The sequence below is a fragment of the Hemiscyllium ocellatum genome, chromosome 26 (assembly GCF_020745735.1).
Source record: "Hemiscyllium ocellatum isolate sHemOce1 chromosome 26, sHemOce1.pat.X.cur, whole genome shotgun sequence".
In the NCBI taxonomy this organism is placed as follows: Eukaryota; Metazoa; Chordata; class Chondrichthyes; order Orectolobiformes; family Hemiscylliidae; genus Hemiscyllium; species Hemiscyllium ocellatum.
Window position 1 is genome coordinate 50,243,893 of NC_083426.1, and position 17,581 is coordinate 50,261,473.

The 17,581-nt window shown below is 44.3% G+C and overlaps 1 protein-coding gene across 6 annotated transcripts in view; it reads left to right on the forward strand.

Moving 5' to 3' along the window:
- The first annotated feature begins 411 nt into the window (after nucleotides 1–411).
- The window catches only part of klhl12 (kelch-like family member 12), a 57,521-nt gene continuing 40,351 nt past the window's right edge, over nucleotides 412–17,581 (forward strand). For 2 of the 6 annotated variants that reach the window (XM_060845613.1, XM_060845608.1), the window contains exons 1-6: nucleotides 412–543; nucleotides 3,004–3,219; nucleotides 3,944–4,178; nucleotides 10,297–10,450; nucleotides 11,465–11,682; nucleotides 12,819–12,968. In XM_060845613.1, coding sequence (XP_060701596.1) covers nucleotides 3,996–4,178; nucleotides 10,297–10,450; nucleotides 11,465–11,682; nucleotides 12,819–12,968 — 705 coding nt within the window. In that variant the 5' untranslated portion in view covers nucleotides 412–543; nucleotides 3,004–3,219; nucleotides 3,944–3,995. Of the gene's footprint in view, nucleotides 544–2,036; nucleotides 2,408–3,003; nucleotides 3,220–3,943; nucleotides 4,179–10,296; nucleotides 10,451–11,464; nucleotides 11,683–12,818; nucleotides 12,969–17,581 lie in introns of all 6 variants that reach the window. The other 4 variants (XM_060845609.1, XM_060845610.1, XM_060845611.1 and 1 more) reach the window with 4 other exon arrangements.

A 17,581-nucleotide genomic window follows, 5' to 3' on the forward strand; every position in this document is an offset into this window, starting at 1 on the left:
GGAAGGTGAGGGTGAGGGGAGGGGAAGGGGCGGGTGACGGGAAGGTGAGGGTGAGGGGAAGGGGAGGGTGAGGGGAGGGGAAGGGGAGGGTGAGGGGAGGGGAAGGTGAGGGGAGGGTGAGGGGAGGGGAGGGGAAGGGGAGGGTGAGGGGAGGGGGAGGGTGATGGGAAGGGGAGGGTGAGGGGAGGGGGAGGGTGATGGGAAGGGGAAGGGGAGGGTGAGAGGAGGGGAGGGGAAGGGGCGGGTGACGGGAAGGTGAGGGGAAGGGGAGGGTGAGGTGAGGGTGAGGGAAGGGGGAGGGGAAGGGGTTAAGGGGTTGGAGGGGGAGAGGGGTGGGTGAAAGATGTGATGTGAACGCTTGCTACGTGCGCATGCGTCAGGCGGTGCATTGTGGGGGTTGTAGTCCAGGAGGAGCCGCGGCCGGCGGACGGTGAGAGCTCGGCCCCGGGGCCTGTCGCTGCGGCCTGAGCTCAGCCTCCTCCCCACAGTCCCCCACATCCCCTCAGGGTAAGGAAGGGGCCAACGGAGAAAACAAGGATCCTGGTAAACATGAAACCCGCCAAATGGGCGCCGAGACTGGGGGGGGGGTGAATAACCGGGAATGGGGGACATCACCGGGGGCAGGGACAGGGGCAGGGGTAAGGATAGGAGCAGGGGGTGTGGGTGTGGGTGTGGGTAGGGGCAGGGGCAGGGGCAGGGGTAGGGATAGGGATAGGGAGACCACTAAGAGAGGGATCACTGAGGAGGGTCTAGGTCACCAGGATCTGGAGGAGGGTGGTAGAGAGACCTCCAGGGATCCAGGTGATATCACTGCAGTTGTTGCTGGGAGTTGTACAGATCCAGGATGCAGCAGAAAAAAAATAGAATAAGGAGGAAAGGATGAGGAATCCAGAAAATTGGAAATAAACTGGGAGCGGGCTAACATCACCAAAAAGGAAGATTATTGGGGGGTGAGGGTGTAGGAGAACAACAGCAAGGGTCAATAAATACACAGCAATGTCTAAGGGAATACCAGATAAATGGAGCAAGTGCTTTTTGATAGAATTAGATTGGGAAATTTAACTCTAGATTTAACCGTTTTGTTGTGGAAAAATTGCCTTAGACTTTTCCTGAGAGTGGGTTCTAGAAGGTGTGTGCTCTACATTAGTGCTCGGTGATAATGAGAGTCCAATCTGACTACTCTTCAGAACTCCAGCAGTACTTTGCTTTTAATTCTTGGTTATAATTAACTTGGCTAAGCCCAAAAAACTCTTGCTCGCATTCATCGGAAAAACACCCAAGGGGCTTTGAATGTCTAAATGGCAAAAACAAAACTTAGAAGGTAACTTCCAGAGTGTGGACCTCATCTTGCTGGAGGCTTTGACACTGCTGACATTTGGGGTGGGGGTGTTTAGTGATATAGTTAGGGGAAACGATTCAAGAAAATTGCTGTGAAGTTTAAGACCCGTACTAAGATGGTATCTTTAAATCTTATCAGTAATGATTGAATTCAGCCTATGGTTACAGACCCATGCTAAATGATTAAATGCTGGCTTTGTTACATGGGTAGTATTGGTGCTAGGGTAGCCCAGGGTGTGTTAACATACCGAAAAATCATGAACAAGCCAGCTTAGAAGGTCCAAATGCATCTTTCAATGTGAAAGTACTTGAGTGAGGAGGAAACAGTTAACATAAAGAAAATCCCAGCTCCACCAATCAGGTTTACAGAAGCTATTGAAGCTACTCTGTTGCCAAGTCCATATAAGAATAATGTGGAACTGTTTTCCTGCGACCTTTTTATAGTGAGTATTTCCACAGAGCATGGCTGAATTACTGGAACAGGCTCCTAGGGTTTGCAATTTGCTACTGATAGAAAGAAGTCTCATGCCTAGAGAGAAAGCCATTTGAAGGCTTGTCAGATCAACTTCGTTTACTAGGGTCTATAATGCTGTAATATTTTTAATTTGTATGACAGACTCGGGTTGTGTTCACATAGTGGAAGTGCACTCTTTGAAAAGTGAATTGATTTTATCATATTGATCCTTTTTTTATTCCAGGTGGTATGGCTGGGTATGGCCGAAGGCAACTGAACTGAGAGAACAGGGAGCGGATACTGATTAGGAATGATCAGCCATGATTATATTGAATGGCGGTGCAGGCTCGAAGGGCTGAATGGCCTACTCCTGCACCTATTGTCTATTGAATCTATTGTCTATTGAAAAAAATTCTATAAAATTACCTTTGCCCAGTTCTGGAGGAACGGAAAAGCTTAGGAGTAATTGTATGCTGCTGGCAGGTGGTGGACTTGAGCTCTCCCGTGGCTTATCAAATGTGCTAGTAACTTTGGTTTGGCAAATAAATATAAAAATAAGCCTAAATAAAAACAGAAAGAACTGCGGATGTTGTAAGAATAAGCCTTTTCTGTGATGTAAGGACAAATAACGTGTCTAATTCCTTTGAATGTTTCTAAAACGTTCACAAATCACATTGTCAGGCTGCTTTTGCAATTTACGTTGTTTTCATTTTTCTCTGCTTACACTACATGGTTAATTATTGCTATTCAGGATCACAAGGAACTACAGATTCCCACTGCATTGTTTTCTGTTGCAACACTACTGTCAGCAGATTTTTAAATTCATGTTATTCAATTTAATCCATCAATACTGATCTAGCGTCAAGTATTCAGACACAAGAAGAGACCTAGATCTGTTATTTCTTGGACTTGATAAGAGTACAAATATCATAAGACAATTGGGGCAACAAAGCTGTAGTCTGTGCTCAGAATTGGAGCAATGTATTTAATCTGTTGTCCTGGTACAAATCTGAAGCAGAATAGAGTCAAGAATTGGCAACTAAATTGTGTTTATGACAGGAAAGTGGTTGTAACAACCCACCAAGGCGTTCTGTTATAACCAGAAGGATTAGTATACACTGCGGTAACTAAAGGTTCTGATGTGGAATGTGCATTTTGGAATCATTTATGTGGAATTGATGCCCTGTGTTTATTTCTGAAATGTTTTTCAGAGCAAGTTGAAGCCACGTTCTCCAGACAAGGCCTGAATGTTTTCGTTAGTTAACACTTGGATCAGGCTTCTTTTCATGTAGAGCATGAGATCCTTTACATCTGTTTGAGAGAGGCCTTGGTTTAATATTTAATCTGAAAGATACCATCTCAAGTTAGACTGAATTCCTTGAACACCAGCTTAAATTATTCGGGTTTGAAATCACACCGAGTGGAATGTGAGTATTCTACCACTGAGCCAAGATTAGTACCTTAAGAACCTTAGATAGTGTGGTTGTGAGTGACTGGGAGATCATTGCCTTGTGATTGGTTTAGAGTTATGGTGACAATGGACTGAGTTAAGGAGAAGGTTCTGTTGTGTTGTGGCTCACAGACAAACACACAATTGTGTTTATGTCAGCGACAACAAAATAATGTAAGTCTTAGAATGAAAATGCACTAATCCTAAGGTTGAAATAGCCCAAGATATCTTGAGAAATGAGAAATCTGATTTGCAATGCGCCAGCTTTTAAGGAGGCTGGTTGCTGTGCGTGGATTAGCAGCACTGTGGGTGGCCAGTGGAATTGAGTGTAGGAATGGGGATTTGGTTAGGATAATCAGTGAGAACGTTTACGATCAGTCAGTGTGATGCACCAGATAGGAAATAGAAAGGCCTTGAGATCAAAACATAAAGAAACGAATTGCCTGTTTAGGTTAGGCAACAGGCAAAATCTCAGCAGAGAGCTGAGGAGAAAGATGGGTATGGTGAACAATGTTCATGATTTCTCAGATAGTACGATTGCTTGTCAAATATTTTCTTTAAACAAAAATCTATATTAAACTTATAGCCTTAAAATCTATGTTAAACATATAGCCTTAAATTTTGTGAATAATATACTAAACCTGAGGGCATTCATTTTCCTAGCCTTTTAATAATGTGTTATTGGTCTGATTTTAATCCAGCTATAGGTATCTATCCCTCTCTTCTCTGACTATAAAAGTGGAAAGGCTCAACATGGCTCCTCGGGATATAATGACCAACTCACACGCCAAGTCCATTCTGAACACTATGAACTCTCTGAGGAAGAGTAACACCCTGTGCGATGTCACATTGCGAGTTGATAGCAAGGACTTTCCTGCTCATCGTATTGTGTTGGCTGCTTGCAGTGACTACTTTTGTGCCATGTTCACCAGTGAGGTAAGCTGGCTCTGAATTTGGCCATAAAGGTTGGTAACTCCTTTCTCACAGCAGCACTAACATTCGTCAGTTTACCAATCTTTAAATCAACTGAGAAGATCCAAGATAGTGACAGATTTTTTACTAAGGAGAGGTATTAAGGAACTATGTTGAGGACCTCTGGAGAAGACTGAGATGGATCATGCATTTAGCACTATTAATTGAAGATTGTCGCAAAAGCTTCAGCCATTTGCATTGATCTGTCGGGCTCCCCCATCATTGAGGATAAAGGAATGTTTGGAGTATCTCCTTTTCCAATGAATTATTTATAATTGTCCACCCTCATTCGTGGATGTGACAGGGCTGTGGAGCTTAGATCTGTCGGTCGTGAGATTGCTTAGCACTGTCAATCACTTATTTCTTGTGCAGTTTGGTATGTAAGTAGTTGTGTTTGTCACTTCACTAGGTTGACATCTCATTTGTGGGTGTACCTAGTGCTGCTTCTGATATGCCTTCCTGCACTCTTCTTTAAACTAGAGTCAATCCCCTGGCTTGATGGTAATGGTAGCTTAGAGGATATGCCAGGTCAGGAGGTTGGAGATTGTTTTTTGAGAACAGTTGTGTTGCTGATTGGGGAATGGTACCTTACAGATGCCGAATCTTGAGTTGCTATATTTATTCAAAGTCTGTTCCGTTTTAACACGGTGGTCAATGCCATATAACATGATGGAAGATATAATTGTTTTGAAGACCAGACTTCATTTCCACAATGACTGTGCAGTTGTTACTCTAACCAACACAGTCATTTCCTCATTGCCTGCTGCAGACCTAGTTTAGCAGCTATGTCCTTTATCAACTGTCGGTGTTGCTGGTAATGTGCTACTCTTGGTAATGAACATTGAAGGCCCCCACTGACAGTACATCTGATGTTTTTGCCATCCTTAGCGATTCTTCCAAATGTTGTTCAAGGTCATGGTTGGAGGAGGAGGGGTAAAGAGGTCTTGGAGATTGTCACGGGGATGTAGCAGAGTTTGGCTGTGCCCTGAATACTCAGAACCTAGCTGCCTGGTCTGAGAATTAAGATTGACAGTTAACTGGTATGGAGTTATGGCCCAGCCAATCAGCACCCAGTTCTTATTTTGTACAAAATGGTGTCTGTTTTTCTTTCAAGTTAGTTTCTTGTATCCTGACAATATATAAAGGTTCAACTTCTAGTCTGTTTTGAGCAATGTTTAAATTCTATAATAACAAGCATTAATTGATAATGGCTTCCCTTGTTACTTTTGAAATAAATCACAATAGAATAATAATTAAGAAAAACAAGCAAAGCATGTAAAATGACAACATTTTCTTTTGCACATTGAAGTCCGAGTGTCGTCTTCTCAGCATGTCCTGGTTATATCAGAGAGCTGACTGCTGGTATCCACCCATTTCCATTTGGAAATGTCTCTGTTCTCCAACACCTGTTTAAACTGCAATATTGATCCTCCATTTTCTTTACTTGATTTTGAAAGAGAGGAATATATAGAATATATAGGCTGCCGATATATATTCTGTGTTCATGCACCCCCTTCCACTTCACTTGACAAAGGAGCAGTGCTCCAAAAGCTTGTGATTTTAAATAAATCTGTCGGAGAATAACCAGGTGTCATGTGACTTCTGACTTTCACCAAAACATTAACCTGGGGTTCTGGATTACAAGTCCAGTGACGTCGACGCTACTTTATTAACTCCCATTTACCTTACTCCGTACGTTCTTTGACATGCATTGGGGAGGAGTGTTAGCGTCTAGCTTTGGTCGTCCCAGCCTTTTTCATTTGGTAGTTTTATTTCTTCACCCACATCATTTCCTTCTCGAGTATCCCATACTGCTGTGACAGCGATGTACCCATTTTCTGTCCACTTTTGCCAAACCACATCTCAGTTTACCAAAATTAGCCTTTCCCCAATTTAAAGTTTTTGCGCTTGATGTAACTCCATTCTTTTCCATAAGTACGCTAAATCTAACCATATCCTAATGATTATTACCACATGCTGCTGTCCCACTGGTATCCCTTCCTCATACCCAGATCATTCTCTGAAAGCAAGTCCAGAACTCGCCCTTCTTTTGTTGGGCTGGCTATTTATACAGTTCGGGCTATTGCAAGAATTTAATTTGGATTTTTACACTTTACCTTTTATCCCAGTTAATATTTGAGTAGTTGGAATTCTTCAATATTACTGCCCTGTTGTTTCAGCACTTCTCAACCTATTACCTACATATTTGTTCCTCCTTTTCTCTCTGATGTGGAATCTAAAGCAATGTTTGTTTTAAAATTTAATTACATGCCCTATATTATGTGGTTCCTATAATTGTTTTTTCCATGGCCCTATATGCATGTTAATTATTATAAAATATAATCTGCACATGACCTTTCTGGCAAATGAGGACTGATCTGTAGCACACTCTACCAGTGTGATTGCACTTTTATGTGCCTCAGTTCAACTCATAGATGTTCCTTCTACATAGCATACCAATAAATATTTCCTTAACCAATTCTGTCATTCTTCCCCACCACCTCCTTGTTTATTTTTCTCCTCCTCCTGCCTGAAAACCCTGTAACCAGGAATGAAGAGCTGTCATTCCTGTCTGTTTGCATGCCAGATTTTGCTAATGGCAGCCATACTTTAAAGTGTATATGTGCCCTGGTCTCATCTGCCTTTTCAGCAGACTGCTTGTGGTGAAATATATACCACTAATCACTAAACAACTCCTTTATCTATTTTCCTAATCATTTCACCTCCCACTCATGCTCACTAACCTTGTCTAGATTTGCAATTTTGCTTTCCTCCCTTCTGAATCCATACCCAGATTCCATCCCCTTGCTGAGCTAGTTTAAATGATATCAACAGTACCAGCTGTTCTTTGCCAACATCCTGGAATCGCTCATGCTGAGGAGCTGCCAATCTGATGGACCGGTTGCACAGAATTGGTCTCAGTATTCCAGGTATCTGAAGTCCACCGTTCTGTACTGTCATTCCTGCCATTTGTTGAGCTGCGCTAACCTCTGTTGTGTTCTTGTAATAGTTTGGAAGATTGCAGCTTTTGAAGTGCTATTTTTAAAATTTCTTTTTCCTGAAATCAACCTGCAAAGCCTCTGCCAATGTCATTAGTACATGGAGCTTTGGCTGTTCACTTTTCCCTCTGCCTCAAAGTGCTCAGCAGTTGCAGAGATACTTGGCTGCCCTCCTGGTTAGTTAGTTCCCTATCACAATTATTTTTCTGACCCTCTTCCTTCCCACCCTGTACAGCTGGGCCTTCATCTGCACTCCCCAGGGAAACCATCGCCCTCCTCCTTATTCACAAGTTGAGTTCCTGTCAGAAAGTGAATTCCTCAGAGGAGGCTGCTGTATTATTTGCTTTGTTCTCCTTGACTGCCTATCCTCTCTATTAAACTCTCTTATGCTATAGGATAATCATCTAAATTGTTGTTTACAAAGCTCTGTTGGAGGCACACAGTGACTTCAGCTGCTCCTTGAGCTCTGAAAGCTAGAGGCGAATTCCTGCAGCTGATGCAACTTCCTGTGGCTGTCCAGGCAGAAGTGTCCTAAGATCTTACATGTAAAGGATAAAGATTCTACAAGATTGAGTTGCCTTGGGTTGCTAACTAAATCCACCAGAAATAAAACTTAACATTTAAAAGTCACCAACTGTAAACCTATCGCTACTTATAGTCTGTAGTTCTAAGTTTAATCGGTTACCTTAAATAAGAGAAATGAATGTGTGAGGGTTCCATTTCTGTGAACCCCTTCGAAGGCTGAAATTCATCTGTATGAAGCCATTAAAAATACAGGTTAAAAATTGTGCATATACGAGTTTGCTTGCAGATGTTCAATTTTGTTACTAATTACTTTTTGGCTTAAACAAATTTGTAAGTTATGAACTCACAGATACAGAGGATTTATTGTAGTAAGGCTTAACATACCATCATGTTGCCCTGCAACTTTTAAGTATTTTCTAATCAATCTGACGTACCTCTGGAACAAGGGGGACTTGAACCTAGACCTCCTGGTTCAGAATTGGAGACACTATCCGTACACTACAAGAGCCCTTTCAGCCCTGTAAAGTTGTCATTATTAGCTGCTGCCTATTCATTTGAATTGGCCAGACGTTTACAGAGCCCTCCTCTTTTGGGCAGTTGTTAGATGGTCCACCAGCGTTCACAACTGGATGCAGCAAGACTGAAGCATTCTGTCTGTTGCACGATGCATCTGCCATTTAGAATTCCTGTGATACTGTGTAGCTTGTGCAGACCTATGGTCATTCAACCAAAGTTGGTCATTTGGCTTGATGATAATGGCAGCCTGAGAGATACACTGGGTGAGCAGTTGGCTTGGATTGTTGCTGTCCTTGTGGTGTAGATACACCCACAGTGCTGTTAGAGAGGGCATTCTAGGATTTTGATACAGTGACCCTGAAGGCATAGTGAATCAGGATGACCTGTGACATGGAGAGGCACTTCTTTCAATTGGTATTCTCCGTATTTCTTCCAAGTAATGTTCAACACTGAGGCATACTGCTTCATTAGCTGAGGAGTGGAGATTCGAATGGAATATTAGAGTCATAGAGATGTACAGCACAAATACAGACCCTTCAATCCAACTAGTCCATGCCAACCAGATATCCCAACCTAATCAAGTTCCATTTGCCAGCACTTGGGCCATATCCCTCTAAACCCTTCCTATTCATATACCCATCCAGATGTCTTTTAAATGTTGCAATTATACCAGCCTCCATCCCTTCCTCTAGCAGCTCATTCCATACACGTACCACCCTCTGTATAAAAAAGTTGCCCCTTAGGTCCCTTCTATATCTTTCCCTCTCACCTAAACCTATGCCCTTTAGTTCTGGACTCCACCACCCCAGGGAAAAGACCTTGTTATTTATCCTATCCATGCCTCTCATAATTTTATAAACCTTTATGAGGTCACCACTCAGGCTTTGATACTCCAGGGAAAACAGCCCCAGCCTGTTCAGCCTCTCCCTATAGCTCAAATCCTCCAACCCTGGCAACATCCTTGTAAATCTTTTCTGAACTCTTTCAAGTTTCATAACATCCATCCTACTATAGGAAGGAGACCAGAATTTCTTGCAATATTCCAAAAGTGGCCTAACCAATGTCCTGCACAGCCGCAACATGACCTCCCAAACCCCTGTTCTCAATACTCTGACTAATAAAGGAAAGCAAACCAAACACTTCTTCACTATCCTATCTACCTGCGACTCCACTTTCAAGGAGCTATGAACCTGCACTCCAAGGTCTCTTTGTTCAGCAACACTCCCTAGGACCTTACCACTAAGTGTATAAGTCCTGCTCTGATTCGCTTTCCCAAAATGCAGCACCTCACATTTATCTAAATTAAACTCTGTAGATCTGAACCAGTTTCCCAAGTAATGAAGAATCAGAGATGACTCTCTCACAATGAACTCTTATAGCGAGCAAACTCCTGGTTGAGAAAGAAAACTTGATTCCTTTTAAAAGAAATTCTAAAATGAGGATGTGCCCCAATGACTTGATTAATAGTTAGTTTAAATTTAGTGTCTAATTACAGCCCTGTCATTTTGTTTTAAATACCAGCTGCTAGTAGTGCTGTGAATTTAATCTTTTCTCCTGATGATTTGCTGAATCCATCTCTGTGGATTGTAGTTCCCATCTCCACCTGCAGAGAGTGCTGCTCAAACTGGTACATTTCCAGGTATCTGCAGGAAAATCACTCAGATTGGCACTTGGTTTACTGTTTGCCTGGAAGGGACTGGGTTCCCTCTTGTGAGGATGACTCCAGTAAGTGACCAGAAATAAATATGAAATATAGCTATACTAGTATGGGTTACATGGCACTCGGCTTTACTGCATTGAAGCTCATGACTGTTTCAACATAGCTGCGTCAGATCATCCATGAAGGTTGGGGTCAGTGTAAGGTAAGCCTTACTACATGTGTGGTGGCAGGAATATATTTTCACAGTGTGGGGAGGAAAGTATGAGGTGGGCTTTGAATCTGTTCTGATGCCTGATTGAGATCTGAACCTCTAATAAAATTAGAAGACACTTGAATTTATTCCTGTGATGTGATTGGGCTACTTTTTCTTCTTCCCTTGCAGCTTTCAGAGAAAGGTAAACCTGACGTAGATATCCAGGGTCTGACGGCTTCCACTATGGAGATCCTGTTGGATTTTGTATATACTGAAACGGTCCATGTCACAGTGGAAAATGTTCAGGAATTGCTTCCCGCAGCCTGTCTCCTCCAACTGAAAGGTTAGTTCTCTTCTCAGTTTCTCTATTGTTGGGCAGTCCAGGGCTGAGTGTAACCAACAGCTCATCCTGTAAAACTGTATTGCAATGCTGTGTGACATCAATTACCAGCTCATCTCAGGCCTGTTACACTCTGCAAACAGCAACCTGGTACCGAGGAATCTCAGTGATCCGGCATTCAATTATCTGAATTTTGGATTATCCAACAATTTGGCAAGGTCCCGGGGCTTGGCTAAACTGTGTTATTCAGCATTCGATTATCCGAGCAAAATACTCCCCGCCCGTGAGGGGTAATCAAGGTGTCTCTGTATATTGCTGCTTTATCAGTTCTACTGTGGAGAGTGAAAAGAGAACCATAACTTGTATTTACACTGTACCTTTGCTGACTGCAGGATGTGCCAAAGACGTTTATACCTGATGAAATACTTTTTAAAAATAGTTACTTTCACAAAGTTAGGAAACACAGCCAATTTGCATGCAGCAAGGATTTTTTACGTAGTGGTAAGCAGTTTTAGTGAGAATGGGCCAGTGGGGGTGAAAAAAAACTAAAACTTATGACGTACACTGGTCCAACTCAAAAACTATCGAATTGGAGCTCCAGCACGTCAATACTTCATTTCCCCCTGAGGACTACTGTTACCGTTCCTGGTTTATTCCCTCTGGGGGACAAATTTTGGCCAAGACCTCAGGAGAATTTCAAATTGTTTGGATTCCTATACATCCACCTGAGAAGATGTATAGAACCTCAGTTTCATTTCTCTTCTGAGAGAATGTACCTCCAACTGTGCAACACTCCCTCAGTGGGTTATTGGGTTATTGGCTCAAGTATTTAGAAATGGGGCTTATATCCATAACGTTCTGCCTTTGACCTAAGAATGCTGGCAGTGAACCAACTTTGGTCTCTGATTTGCTCCAGATGGTATCACTTCCTTGCTGTGGGTACTGCTACTGAAATAAAATCACAGACTACACAATTGACCGTTTTTGTGTACACACTGTATGCATATCTTTCACTAGGTGTGAAGCAGGCTTGCTGTGAATTTTTGGAGAGCCAGTTAGACCCATCCAACTGTCTGGGAATCCAGGAATTTGCAGAGACTCACAGCTGTGTGGATCTGATGCAAGCTGCAGAGGTTTTCAGCCAGAAGAACTTTCCAGAAGTTGTCCAACATGAGGAATTCATGCTGCTGAACAAGGGGGAAGTGGAAAAACTCATTCGGTGTGATGAGATTCAGGTAAGGCCTCAACTACAAATACTGTTTATGTCAGACAGTGTGTGGTAACAAAGGAGAGATAAGGTTTGCGATTGAAGACCCAATATGTTTTCAGGAGATTTTGTGTCTTATGTTGCTTGGAGTGTTGATTCAAGATGCTAAATACGAGCCTACAACTTATTAAATATGCATTGTGGTTAGGCATCACCTTATACCAGGAGAAAGTGAGGACTGCAGATGCTGGAGATCAGAGCTGAAAATGTGTTGCTGGAAAAGCGCAGCAGGTCAAGCAGCATCCAAGGAGCAGGAAAATCGATGTTTCGGGCATGTTTCCTGAAGAAGCGCCCATGCCCGAAACGTCGATTCTCCCGATCACCTTGGACCACACTTGCAACTGCTGACCTTTAACACTTAATGCCACTTTAAGTGCTGCTAATTCCTGACAGTACCTACATTCAGTATTGCTAATGCACTTAGAAAGACATTGATTAAGGTTAAATGTTCTGTGGGAAAAAGTAATCCAATGAATTTGATGAATACTCAAAACTGCTGTTGGCTACAATATGGGTAAAAAGTAAATCCTTCATACAGTATGGAATGTGATAATGTAGCCAATGAGACGGGTCAGTAAATTTGTATTGAGTTCTTTGTCACTTGGAGAAATGTGGCTTGATCATCCACCTAACTCCACATACAGACAGATACATACTCAAACACACGCACAACGCACACTCCACCTCCACACGTCTGCATACACCTACACACTACAAGCCAAACACTCTCCCACCTACTCCGCATGCTTCCCATCCCACCCATGCCCCCCCCCTCCACACACACACTCTCACTCCACACACCCACCAGACTCTCCAGATAGCTCTCACCCTGACCCCACATACCTTCCCCCCCCCCCCACACACCGGACAACCTACCATGCTACCCATACCATACCCAACCATCCACACTGCCTCACATACCACCGCCGCCCCCCCCCCCCCCCCCCCCCAGTACCTGTAAGACCTGCAGTTATCATCTGCTTGGTGTGGGGCTCATGACTGTTCCCGGAGTTGAATGTTGATATGTGTGGGGCTTCAGCACTAGCACCCTGTTGTACAATGAGTTGCTGTCTGGGTTCTGATGTGCTGCTGCTGCTGTTCCAGGTGGATTCAGAGGAACCAGTGTTTGAAGCAGTATTAAACTGGGTAAAACATTCCAAGAAAGAACGAGAGGAATTCCTACCAGATCTGCTGCAATATGTACGAATGCCATTGCTTACTCCGAGATACATTACAGATGTGATCGATGCTGAGGTATGAGCCCTGTACTGCTGCCGCTTGTTACTCTGATGTTTGTGAGGCAACTGTGTGCTTTATTTGGGTTAAAAATATAATTCCACCAATTAAAACCTATCCTTCCCCCATATTTATTCCCATTTGTCCCCTCTATTAATTTGAGTGTGCCTGCTTCTCATGAATTCCGTGTTCACTGGTGCCCATTTCTCAATTTATTTCTCTGTGCTCTGCAAATGTATTTGTTTATTGCTGCCTACTTTGCAATGAGGCAGTGCCCGTTGATATCTGTGTATTGTCTGTGCTCTGATGGATCTGCTTTGTTTTTCCTCTTGTCGTTAGAAGGCACTAATATTTTGTTCTAAGCTAACTTCAGTTTATTGCTGTTGCCACTGAATGTGGGGGGAAGTAATGCTCTTGCCCCTTTTTTAGTCTGTTTAACAACAATATATGTCAAAAACAAATGGTTGGATTTCAGCTGTGTGCAGGTAGCATATGGCCCAAGAGAGAACTGGTTAGTATTTGGTGAAGATGTACATTTGGATTCTGCAATTGTTTAAAATTTGTTAATCTCAAGAGGTAGGGTAAATTGACTTTATTTTTAGAATTTTCTAGGTTGTTTAATTTAGAATGTTACTGCGGTGGAATTGTCACAGCTGCTAATGTGAGCATAACTTTCAGAGCAGATTGTTTTTTATTTAGCTTTGTATCAAATCAGGACGAAGAAAGCTTCAAGGGTGATTTGTGTAATTGTATTCAGGTTGATATGGGATATGGGCGAGGTCGGGTTTATGGAGTCAGATCGCAGAATGGTGGAACAGATGGAGCGGCAAAATATCTAGGTGCCTTTAGCCATATAACAGCAGCATGACCATCTTACTCAAGTGGTTCAAATCCTTGTCAGAAATCTATCACCTCTAAGGTAATCACAGACGGGCAATAAAGCTGACTTTGTCGGCAATGCTCACATCTTAAGAGCAATTGGCATCCATTAGTCTCGCGAGAGCATGGATTAGTCTCTGCTCCGGGGAAGTCTTGCTTAAACCTTTGTTAGTAAAGTTGTGGCTGTAGAGGCTCACACAGGAGTGGCAGTCTCCACTGCAGTGACTGCACTGGAAGGTGCTGTCCTCCGGTGTTGTCTTGGTGCTGTCTTATTGGCGGGTGTGCTTTTCTTCAGCAGCAATCCTCAGCTTTTCCTCTCCTTCTTTTAGACCTCTGTGTAATTCCAGCCTCCAGCGAGAGCGATCACTTGCAGTGTCCTCCCACATCTCGACATTCATGTTCAGTGACTTCATTTCTCTCTATGCAGACAGCTTTTGAAGTGAAGGTGGGGCCGCCCTTGTGCTCTCTTGCCGGAGGCCAGTCCCCATTCTGACATGGGGTGTACAGGGCCCAGCCAGCGACGATGACATTGTTGGAGCAGGGTGAAGAGGCTGGGTGTCTGGCACAGGCCAGGACCTTATTGTTGGTGACTCGGTCAGTCTACTTGATGTCCAAGATGTGTCTCGGGCTGCGAAAGTGGAAGGTATGGAGACGCCGCTCTTATCTGGAATAGAGGCTCCAGGTCTCGCTGCTGTAACACAGTGTGCTGAGGACACAGTCCCTATAGACTGCAACATGGGTCTGTGTAGTCAGCTTTCTATTCTCCTAGATACACTTTGTCAGCCTAATGAATATTGAGGCTCCTCGTCCGATCCATCTGTTGATCTTAGAGTTTAGGGAGAGACTGTCCGTAATGGTGGAACCAAGGTATGTAAACTCATGGACTACCTCCAGCTAGTAATTGTTGTTGGTAATGGCAGGGGGTTGCTTATCGCCTTGTCCCAACATGTTAGTCGTGTTCAGGCTGATGGTCAAGTTGAAGTCCTGGCAGGCTCTTAAGAAGCTGTCCATGAGGCATTGCAGTTGCTTTTCTGAGTGTGTTGCCCATGCAGCGTTGTCTGCAAACGTGTCCCTGATGAGTCCGCCGAAATGAGGCTTCCAGCCTCAGCTGGGACAGACTGAACAGCTTCATGTCTGATCTGGTGAAGGTAGACACCATCAGTTGATGTTCCAAAGGCGTGCTTCAGCATGACTGCACAGAAGATACTGAACAAGGTGGAGGCAAGCGCACAGCCCTCTTTCACACCACTGCGAATGATGAAGAAGAATGAGAAACTGAACGACACCTTTCATGTCTGTGTGGAATGACTGAATTATCCTGAGCAGCCCTGGGGGACAGCCAATCCCAGTGAGGAATTTTACCATGCTGTCTCTACTCACAAGGTTGAAAGCCTTCGTGAAGTCAACAAAGACGACGTAGAGTAAGTTGTCTTTGCTCTCTGCGTTTTTCTTGTAGCTGTCGAAGGGCGATCGTGTCCATTGTGGAGCATCCTGACCTGAAATCGCACTGAGACTCGAGATATATCCTTTCAGCGATTTTCTGCAGTCTGTTCAGGACCACGTAGGTGAAGACCTTCCCACCAATGCTCAGCACAGAGATTCCCCTATAATTGTTACAGTCGCTTCTGTCTCCTTTGTTCTTATATAGGGTGACAATGTTGCAGTCTCTCATGTCTTGCTCCCTCTCTCCAGCACCGGCGCAGTAGTTTGTGCAGGTAGTTAGAAGGGCATCCTTTGTACGCTTGATGCCGTCCAATCCTGGTGCCTTCCCAGTGGGCAGGCTGTCAATTGCTTTACTCAGCTCTTCCGCAGTTGGCAATGCATCCAGTTCCTCCATGACAGGCAGGCATTCCACTGTGTCGACCACGCTATCCGAGATGCTGTTTTCTCTGGAGTAGATTTAGGAGTAATGTCCCGCCCATCTCTCCATCTGCTTGCTTGCCTTTGACTTTGATGATCTCGCCTGTTATAGTTTTCAGTGGGACCGATGGTCGTCTTGATCCCCTTGTACACTCCACAGATGGTGCCTATGTTAAATGATGACTGAATGCTTTCGCATAGTTGTAGCCAGTCATCATTTGCACAAGGCTGTTTTTCTGGGCCTTGCCTCTTGCTGTTCTTCACGCTTATAGTGTTTTCTGGGTGGGGCTGTGATTGTGCTCTAGTAGTGCAACACGCTTTGCCTTGATGGCTATAGTGACCTTACTTGAGCTCATTTCAAATCAGTCCTGTGTCTTTCACTGTTTCTTTCCAAAGGCCTTGAATGCAGTGCTGTGGATCGTGTCCCTGAGAGAGTCCCATCTCTGCTGAGCATCTCCTTCTGGACGGTCTGCAAGGAGCACCTCTTCCAGTGACTTGATGAATTCTCCCGGTTTGTCTGGGTGTTGGGTCTTACTGGCATCGACGCACTGCTCGAGACTGGGCATTGAGCATCTACTTTGGCTAAAGTCTGATCTTGCAGCAAACCGAGAGTGATTTGTGTCGCAGTCGGCACTCTGAAACGAGTGAGTCATGACCTCGTTTCTCAGGTGGCGGTGTCTGGTATTAGTGTTTGATGCAGGGCTGTTGCCAGGACACTTTGCACTGAGCTTTGGTCTGGGAGTAGGTGATGGTGACACACAGTTCATGCAACGTGCAAAGCTCGAGCAGTCGTTAGCCATTGTCATTCATACTGTCAATCCCATACTGCCCCAGGCAGCATGGCCAGGACTTGGTGACCTCAACGCCAGAGTGGGTGCTGACAACAAGTAGCAACAACTGTTCCTGACTTGGGATTCTCTGTATAATCATTGAGAGCTGGTCATAGAACTTGTCCTTTGCGTCTTGTGTAGAGGGTTGAGGCACAGATGCTGACAAGGTTGACAGGCCTATCGGTTGTGTGGAATCGGAGTGAGAAAATCTGCTCCCTCCAGTTCTTGCTAGGCTCTACTATCTTCAGCTGCGAGTTAGTCTCGGCACAGCTGACACCATGCTTTCTCGGCTCTTCGGAGCCCTTCCCCTGCCAGAAGAAGGTATAGTCTCTCTCACATAGGCTTCCTAATTCTGCGAGGCATGGCCCCCTTGGAGCATTGCGATGTCCACTTGGAGTCTCAGCAGTTCATTGTTAATCACTGCTGTCTTGTGTATGTTGCTGATCTCTCCAAGGTCATCTGATATACCAGTGGTCATGGTTGGTATATTCCAGCATCCCAGTCTGAGTGCTGGCTTCTTTCTTTGTGTTCCTGTCATGTTCGGTGCAGTGTTTACAGGCTGCAGTTCAGGCTATTTGTATCCTAAGCCCCACGTACCCAGTGATTTTGGCAAGTCAACACCTAGTGGGCTGGAAGCTGCCCAGATTGAGGCAGGTAGTAGTTGTCCAATGAGGAACGATGGCCTGTCCCTCTGTCGAAAGCAACCTTGCTCTACTCAAATCGAGTGCAGGCTTATAACCAGTAGTGTGATGCTTTCCCTGTTGTGCCATTGCGGTTAAGCGATGCTGGAGTGTCCTCTCCAGGGCACAGGCCTGGGCAAGGTTATATGAAAGACCATCAGTTGCCCATGCAGCAGGTCTCCCCCCTCTAAGCCACCAATGTTGTCCAAGGGAAAGGCAAGGGCCGATACGGCTTGGCACCAGTGTCGTTGCAGGAGTTAGCAGATCGAGGTTGAAGAAAACGTCTGACTGCCTGAGGGATTCCAGCTCCGGATTTATTCTGTTTCCTCCCAAAGCCTTTCCCACGAGTGGGTATGGCCATAAGGCAGCGGAGATTTGAAAT